Consider the following 10,000-nt stretch of genomic DNA (forward strand, 5'->3'; position numbering starts at 1 on the left):
TTTATTTTATTTTATTTTATTTTATACATTTATATGTATTACATAAGAATAATTTATTACAACAAACATTATTTTGCAATTAATTATTTTATTATTTTATTTTAAACTAAGTATATAACGTATATTTATTACAGTACAATAATATTTTTTTTTTTAATAAATGTATAGGTTATATTTATTATAAAAGTATTGTTTATTAAAAATATTTTATTTTATTTTAAAACAAGTATATAAAGTTATATCTATTATGCAAGTGTCATTTATTACAAAAAAACAACAACAAAAACTCTGAACTAAACATTGTCTTTAGGGATGTGAATAGTAAGTAGTTGAAACATTTTGGTTCAGATTCATATTACCCTTTACAATCAGTGCCTTGATGATGAAATTAGATTTTGGTTTTTAAAAAGAAGACTTTTTATTGAACTGTGAAGTCGTTATTAATTAACAATGACTTTAAATTTCAAAGAAAAGTCAAGAACAAATTCACTGAGTCTTTGGACTGATTTTAGCTTGATTCTTTAAAAAGAACCAGCACATAAGAGTAATTTATTTTCTAATCGGACTTAAACAGGTTTGTTGTAAAAGCAACCAGTGAAGATAATGCAATAAAAGTTTTGAGTTTTACATTATTTTGTCTTACTCTTTCATTGCATTTAATTAAGTCTGTGACACTCTGATAAAATATAATTCAGTAGATTTAACAGCTGCTCAGACATCCAAGAACCAACAGAACTCAAAAACATAAAATCGTTTCTTTAAAACAAACTTTAACAAGAACAGTCCACCGTTCTCAACTATAATGAAAACACCAATCCTGAGAGTTTCCCAGTGATCTCGGGAGTGATCTCACAGATATTGACGTCGCTGGGAATTTAAGACCTGTTTTGGAGGGAGTTGCTCAGAGGTTAAAGAGGACGGCAGATAAAGAGAGAGAGAAGAGGAGTCAATACTTGTTGGCAAGTTTTATTTCTCTGATTTACAGCGGAGCTCTGCGGATCACTGAAGCAAAAAGACGAGGATTTTAAAGATGGGGAAGGAACGAAAGGAAAGCAAGATATTACTAGGCAACAAGAAGTCATAATTTATCATTTATTCTGATTTGGCTGTCAGCATCTTTCAATCATGTCTGATATCGTAGGAGGAAATATGGAGAGGATAACTCTTCAGCTTTTCTTGGAGGCACAATAATTCTTCATTCCCGTGTGTCTTGTTCGGGGTCAGAGGTCACACCATCAGAACTAATGAGGTCCAAATCAATGTCTGCAGGTGCTAATGAATGGTCTTGCGTCATTGCGGCTTACAGCTTCTGCTCACAGACTTAATAGGAGTTTAAATCAGCATTAAAAATTCAAGGAAAGTGAATGAGGAGGCTGTCAAACTCTAGAAATAACGTCAGTGGGTTTAAGTGGGCGAGGCTTCCAACAGTGGCTTTGTTGTAAGGAGTGTGTCTTCTGTTGGATGGTTCAAGTGGGTGTGGCTTCCAACAGTGGCTTTGTTGTAAGGGGTGTGTCTTCAAGCTGTTGGATGGTTCAAGTGGGTGTGGCTTTCAACAGTGGCTTTGTTGTAAGGGGTGTGTCTTCAAACTGTTGGATGGTTCAAGTGGGCGAGGCTTCCAACAGTGGCTTTGTTGTAAGGGGTGTGTCTTCAAGCTGTTGGATGGTTCAAGTGGGTGTGGCTTTCAACAGTGGCTTTGTTGTAAGGGGTGTGTCTTCAAACTGTTGGATGGTTCAAGTGGGCGAGGCTTCCAACAGTGGCTTTGTTGTAAGGGGTGTGTCTTCAAGCTGTTGGATGGTTCAAGTGGGTGTGGCTTTCAACAGTGGCTTTGTTGTAAGGGGTGTGGCTTCAAACTGTTGGATGGTTTAAGTGGGCGAGGCTTCCAACAGTGGCTTTGTTGTAAGGGGTGTGTCAAACTTTCGGTTGGTTTAAGTGGGTGGGGCTTCCAGCTGGGGTAATTTTTTTGAGCGGGCGTGGCTTCAAACCATGGGTTGTATATATGGGTGTGGCTTCGAATTGTGGGTGTGGTTAAGTCAGTGGGTTGGCTTAAGTGGGTGTGGCTTTAAACAATGGGAATTATAGTGGTCTATCCCTAGTAAACAATGCTATAGTATTAATAATATAATATCATAGTTTTAATCAATATTAACATTTCTTGCCTTTTTTATATTATACATATTTTGATACATCTATATTAATACTGGTGTTTGCTCAAAAAATAATTCTGTGTACATTGATTATTTCTTATTTGAATGTATATCTCAAACAAATGACTGTTTTATGATCTGCTTAACATCCAGAAGATTAATTTGTCATTATAGTCATTTGTCAGTTATTCAATCCCAAATTTGTGTTTATTTGCTACTTTATTTAGCCTATATAAGTTATTTACTTTCATAACTCATTATATACCAAGAGGAGAAAGAATAAAATGTGTTTATATGGAGCATCTATTTATGTGTAATGTAGCACTGTTTTAGATGTGTTTCACTTGTGAGTGTGTGTGTGTTTGTGTGTGTGTGTGTGTGTGTGTGTGTGCAGTACACATGTGATATTCTGTGTTTCACTGTGTGTGTGTGTGTGTGTGTGTGCAGTACACATGTGATATTCTGTGTTTCACTGTGTGTGTGTGTGTGTGTGTGCAGTACACATGTGATATTCTGTGTTTCACTGTGTGTGTGTGTGTGTGTGTGTGCAGTACACATGTGATATTATGTGTTTCACTGTGTGTGTGTGTGTGTGTGTGTGCAGTACACATGTGATATTCTGTGTTTGACTGTGTGTGTGTGTGTGTAAGCCCTGCAGGCGTGCTGTTATTTTTAGTCTATGTCTCTCTTCTTTTTTCTCCTATCTCTTTTTCTCTCTTATATCTTTCTTTAATGAATCTCCTCTTAAAGTGGCCAATTTCCTGCTCTGCCAGAGGCTCGACTCGTGACAGATCTGTGTTGCGCTGTCTGTTCATTTTGACGATATAAGACGGATCATGAAGCTCATTTCATATATGCATATAGTATCGCCTATTAATAGTTTACATTTCTGTACACATCCATAGTTCGTTTTTTCCATATGATAAAGATGCTGCAATGCCTTTGTCAGACATTCAAACATGTTATGTTTAGTTTGTACTTTGCAGAAAGCCATGTTCCTTATCAGTGCTTCCAGTTATAATATTTCTGTGCATTGCAGAATCATCGGTGGGGCATTTAGGTTATGAATTCAGTTTGTATTCACTTTTTGTTGTTGTTTTAATGTTGTTGCTCAAGGGAAGAATATTCACAGGAATCTGATATGAAATATACATTATAATGGATGTTCAGCCACTCACTTGTGTGTTTATGACTGAATCATGCATCTCTTTCTCTCTCTTTCAGGCATTTCTCCTGTCTCTCGTCCAAGTACATGTGTCCCGGTGTTCCCGCAGTGATGAGTAACCTGCTTGCCAACATCAACGCTTACTTCGCTCACACAACAACAGCAAACACCAACATCTCAGCCTCCGACCGATTCGCAGCCTCCAACTTTGGGGTTTGTCACTCTCACTGCTGATGGATGGATGGATGGATGGATGGATAAATGGATGGATGGATGGATAAATGGATGGATGGATGGATGGATGGATGGATGTATATATATATGGATGGATGGATGGATAAATGGATGGATGGATGGATGGATGGATGGATAAATGGATGGATGTATATATATATGGATGGATGGATGGATAAATGGATGGATGGATGGATGGATGTATATATATATGGATGGATGGATGGATAAATGGATGGATGGATGGATGGATGGATAAATGGATGGATAGATAGATAGATAGATAGATAGATAGATAGATAGATAGATAGATAGATAGATAGATAGATAGATAGATAGATAGATAGATAGATAGATAAAGGGATGGATAGATATATGGATTGTATGGATATATAGATGGATGGATGGATGGATGGATGGATGGATGGATGAAATGATGGATGGATGGATGGATAGATGGATGGATGTATTGATAGATAGATGGATTTGATGGATATATAGGTGAATGGATAAATGGATGGATGGATAAATGGATGGATGTATGGATAGATAGATGTATTGTATGGATATATAGATGGATGGATAAATGGAGGGATGGATGGATGGATAAATGGATGGATGGATGGATGTATGGATAGATAGATGGATATATAGATGGATGGATGGAAGGATAAATGGATGGATCGATGGATGGATGTATGGATAGATAGATGGATATATAGATGGATGGATGGATGGATGGATGGATGTATGGATAGATAGATGGATGGAGAGATGGACAGATAGACTGATAGATAGATGGACAGATAAGACTGATAGATGGATGGATGATAGATGGAGAGATGAACAGATAGATGAGTAGCCGGATAGATGGATGGATAGACAGAGAGACAGACAGACAGATGGATGGATGGATGACAGATAGATAGACAGATAGATCGATCGATCGATGGATGAATGAACAGATTCACAGAAGCATGATACATGAGTGAATCAATGGATGATTGCAGAGGATTTCATGAATAACTCAATAAACAGACGGATGAGACGATGCAGCACTGATCAGTTTCTGTGACTGTTTCTTCTGCAGAGAGAGAAGTTCGTCAAACTCTTGGATCAGCTTCACAACTCTCTGCGCATCGACCTCTCCAAGTATCGGGTGAGTAAAGCAACCGAACACCACAGCACGCTTGTGATTTTCTATTTCAGAGACATCAGAAAGAAAAACATTTATCTATTACTCAGCGCCATGGAGATAATTTAACCTCTCCATCGCTTTTAGTGTTCCTCTGCCTCAATTCACAATGACATTCAAAAGGTTTGCGAGCTCTTCACAGAACAGTTGTTTCACACGCAAAGCAGCGATCTGAGAAAGTTGCAAAGATGTCCTCGACTCACGGTGCCCTTCTTGCTTTTATACTAATTGTGAAGTCTCTCTAAAAACATAACGAGAGAAACGTCTCAGTCAGACGCAAGTTTCTTCTGAGAGGACGCTTTCATAGAGAGACTGTGTGTGACTCTCATGAAGACGAGTGGTCTGGCTGTATCTCCGTGTGAGAGCTAGAAAGCATTGACAAGGTGCTCACACACACACACACACACACACACACACACACTCGCGACTGGCAAGCATCCAGGGAATTCAGTAGCTGTTACTGTACCTGCTGCTATCCGGCTGCCAGCTTCCAGGCAACACGTCCTGACAGTAATACACTCTGGATCTGCTGGGCTCTGTGGATTTGACTGTAATGAAATTCTGAAGCAAACTGAGTCTGGTTTCTCTCAAAGCTTGTGTGGATTTGGCAGAGGCAGGTTTTGCTCTTCTAGAGCGCTTTAACGCCTCTGCTTTATTAGAAGAATTTCCTCCGGTGTTTTCTACATCATCTGTGTTCAATACACCCAGACACCAACGAACTCAAGCGCTAGACACTTTCTGCTCAATCTGGCCCTGATCCAAATTCTCTCAAAACAACAACTCTATCATAGCCAAAAAAAAAAAACCATATATATCTTGACTTGAAGTGCAACAGTTTATTTTATCCATCTGGCTGAAATCAAACAAGTTTACTGACAAATATCATAGCAATCGTCCAAAAGATTGAGATTTGCTCAAATTTTTGAAATATTATTACAATTTAAAACAGTTATGTTATATTCTATGTGAATATATGTTAAAATATAATTTATTTCTGTGATGCTCCGCTGTATTTTCAGCATCATTCCTCCAGTTTTAAGTGTCACATGATCTTCAGAAATCATGAAAATATGATGATTTACTGCTCAGGAAACATTTCTGATTATTAACAATGTTGAAAACAGTTGTGCTGCACAATATTTTTTTTGTAGAAAACCTTTTATTAAAAAAAAAAATAATAATAATAATATTTTTTAGGATCCGCTGATGAATATAAACCTAAAATGATCCTGAATGTGGTTGAATAAATATGATGTTCACACGTTATAATACCTGAAAGTAAATTCAAATAATAATTAATAAATAAATAAATAATTGTAATTACATTTTATTTAAATTAAAGTTTTAATGTTTTGCACGTTTTGTAATTTGTAATTATATATATATATATATATATAAACTGGTACTACATTGCTGTCGTATATATATATATATATATATATATATATATATATATATATATATATATATATATATACACACAATAAAGTTGAAATATTACTATTTTTCTTATAAACATTTCAAAAACATTTAGACCTTATTCTCGTAATATTCTGACTTTAATCTCGTAATCTTAGATTTTTTTTTTTTTCAAACTGGCACTAAAATGCCATCGTAGAAACTAGCTAAAATAATGCATATTATTTTATTTCATTTATTTATTTATTTAGTTATGGTTTTATTTTTAGTTCTAGTATTAGTTAACTAATAACCCTGGCAGACAACACAGCTGCAAATGGTGTAAATGCAGAGCCCTGCACAGATCTTCAGACGTTCTGGTGGTTCCTCATCAAAACCCTCTCCTGTGATTCAGACCCACTGCTGACACTCACAGTTTAATGATCTCTTACATGAGCGACCTGCCTGAAGCCCGACCATATGTTCATATCTCTCTGCTTCTCTGACATCTCACATCACTCAAGAGCTTCTGCACGTTTATTCGTCACCAAACAGCTATAGGGATTTTCAGAGTGAAGCAAAATGTTATTTTAGTGATGTTATATGAAGTCTGTACTGGCACACCTCATCTGAGACACCTCCGGGCTCGCTCACACTAGAGCGTTTGAATGATCTGTCCTCATGTGCAGAAGTAAAGCTGTGGTGATGGCATGGAATTTGTATCTTTACATTTTGGGAGTGAATCCAAAGAAATAAATGTACTCCAAAAACACAAAAAGATGAATAGATGGACATATACTGTATATGGATGTGTAGATGGATGGATATATAGATAGATGGATGGATGGATGGATGGATGAATGGATGGATAGATAGATGGATGGACGGACGGACGGACGGATGGATGGAGGCATGGATGGATGGATGGATGGACGGATAGATAGACGGATGGATGGACAGATGGACGGATAGATGGAGGCATGGATGGATGGATGGATGGATGGATAGATAGATGGATGGACGGACGGACGGACGGACGGATGGATGGAGGCATGGATGGATGGATGGATGGACGGATAGATAGACGGATGGATGGACAGATGGACGGATAGATGGAGGCATGGATGGATGGATGGATGGATGGATGGATGGACGGATGGACAGATGGATGGACAGATGGATGGATGGACAGACAGACAGATGGATGGACAGATGGACAGATAGATAGATGGATGCATGGATGGAAGGATGGACGGATGGATGGATGGACAGATGGAAGGATAGATGGATGGTTGGATGGATGGATGGATGGATGGATGGACAGATAGATAGATGGATGCATGGATGGAAGGACAGACAGATGGATGGATGGACAGATGGAAGGACAGACAGATGGATGGATGGACAGATGGAAGGACGGACGGATGGATGGATGGACAGATGGAAGGATAGATGGATGGTTGGATGGATGGATGGATGGACGGATGGAAGGACAGATGGACGGACAGATAGACGGATGGACGGATGGATGGATGGACGGACAGACGGATGGACGGACAGACGGATGGACGGACAGATATAGACAGATATAGACAGATATAGACAGATGTAGACAGATATAGATAGATAGAATTCTATTAAATCTCACTAAATGTGTTCTTAAAACTAGAGAAAAACAATTGGCAAGTAGGGTGCAAAAACTGTTATTAAATCAACAGTAAAAAAAGGCTTCCAAAATTACTGATGAAAATCCATTGAAAAAAGTTAATCATGTGAAATATTATTATGATTTAAAAGATCTGTTTTCGGCTTAAATGTGTTTAAAAATGTTCTCTATTCCTGTGATACAAAGCTGAACTTCCAGCAGTTATTACTCTAGGCTTCAGCGTCACATTTAGTAATAAATTGCCAGCCGGTCCAAAGAGACAGAAGTGAGCAAATAAATGAATGAATAAAGCCGTTTTCTTTCTTGTTTCTAGTAAACCTCACTAAATGTTTTCAATTCTCTACATAAAACTAGAAGAAAAAAATCTAGAAAACTCTTTTCCTGTTGTTTTAATTAATCTCGTTTGAGTACGTTTAAATGTTTAAAAGAAAAACTAATCCAGAACTTGGGGAGGTACAAACCCAAAAATACAGTGTGAAGTGACCCGTGGTGGCAGAAGGAGGGATGGGTATCAAAGCCAGTGTGAAAACAGTTTTTTTGGTGGTTGTTGTTGACAAACAGGCTTGTGCACTCCATTACTCGCTCTGAATAATTAGAGAGAATTACAGCAGCGTCTGACGCTCTGGCATCGATAAAAGCATTGTAAGCGTCTCTCAAGACCACAGGAGTCTCTCCTCATTCTTACAAAACCAAGTCACAACTATTACATAACCATCCCGGCGTGACATTTTCTAACCTGTCTCCCCGAGCGCGTGTTTTGCACACGTATATGCAGCGTCCGCACATGCATGCTCTTCCTCTCATCTAATATTCTGTGCATCTTCACGCTACAACAAGCAGCCTGATAGCTTTACAGCCCTACAACACATTTTCTCTCTCTGTAGCTTTTTTAGTTCGGGCTACTAAATTATGATATATTTTGTTATTGGTGTTTATGATGATGGAACACGTTTTGTTTATAATATTGTTGCATAGTGCATGCTGCATGATGGTTGAATGAAGATGACTCATGTTGACATGTTTTTAACCATCCATCTCTGCCAAGTAAAAAATCCCATCGGAAATACTAGCAGGTGAAGCACCCATCATCTGTAATGCTTAAAACGGCAAGACTTCCTCAATTGCGTTGATTGGAAATATCATAAATGACTCATTAACACTATATTTAAATACTTAAGTAAAAGTCATTTTAATGCATTAATATTCCCATGCAATGCACCTCATAATGCACCCATGAATAGTTGTTATTAATCTTATCTATTCCTTGTTGCACCTTTAGAATGTGCATTAAAATATCACCAATAAAATCCTTCAAATATTAGAATGCATTTTAAATTTGGTTACAATTATTTATGAAATTACAACATACATTATGAACAGCCATATAATGCATTATACATAACGATGGATATACCCAGTATTACCCAGTATTTATGTCTGCTTTATGCTATTTTTATTCTTCTTATAATATTGCATTGTCAGTTTAACAAAATCTGATTCTAAACTGTAAAAAAAATATAAAATTTTAGTTGGTTCTTTTCAATTTTATTTTAGAAAGTGCAAATCAACTTTTTTCCCTGTTATGCCAAAATATAGGCCTAACTATTCCATCCTACTGGGCTCATGTGTGGTTTCCATCTTTTCATCTGTCTCTTAAACATATTCATCAAATCCATAGTTGCATCTAAAATCTCTTTACCTTCTTTGTTAGAAATGCTTTAAAATTACAGAAATATAGAGATGATCTGATGTTAATTCTGTTTACAGGACAATTTCCCTGCTGGGAATCGAGAGAGACTCCAGGACTTGAAATCAACCGTCGACCTGCTGACGAGCATCACCTTCTTCAGGATGAAGGTACGACGCTGTCTAACACACACACACACACACACACACACACACACACACACACTTACATCGAGAATTATGCAAGATTTTACACTGGAATTAAAGCAGTGTGACTCAGAGCTGTGACTCACACACATAATAGAAAGCCCTCATGCATCTCGTGAAGGAGAATTCTGTCAAATAAAAATATGAATGAAACCATCAGGGGATTTTTGTGATTTTCATGGGCTGTCAAAACATTGTGGTAGTTGTTATTCAGTAATTTCCTGCATTTGCAGTCAAATATATTAAACAAGAATTAAAATAACAAAGCTCTTCATATAAAATGTTTTTGAAATAATTATTCCTCT

The 10,000-nt window shown here is 37.2% G+C and overlaps 1 protein-coding gene across 3 annotated transcripts in view; it reads left to right on the forward strand.

Moving 5' to 3' along the window:
* Positions 1–10,000, forward strand: part of LOC127977834 (protein unc-13 homolog C) — a 118,698-nt gene that overhangs the window by 44,617 nt on the left and 64,081 nt on the right. For all 3 annotated transcript variants that reach the window (XM_052582989.1, XM_052582987.1, XM_052582988.1), the window contains 3 exons: positions 3,369–3,522; positions 4,634–4,702; positions 9,570–9,659. In XM_052582989.1, the coding sequence (XP_052438949.1) occupies positions 3,369–3,522; positions 4,634–4,702; positions 9,570–9,659 (313 nt within the window). The remainder of the gene's footprint in view (positions 1–3,368; positions 3,523–4,633; positions 4,703–9,569; positions 9,660–10,000) is intronic.

This window comes from Carassius gibelio, chromosome B18 (assembly GCF_023724105.1).
Source record: "Carassius gibelio isolate Cgi1373 ecotype wild population from Czech Republic chromosome B18, carGib1.2-hapl.c, whole genome shotgun sequence".
NCBI lineage: Eukaryota > Metazoa > Chordata > Actinopteri > Cypriniformes > Cyprinidae > Carassius > Carassius gibelio.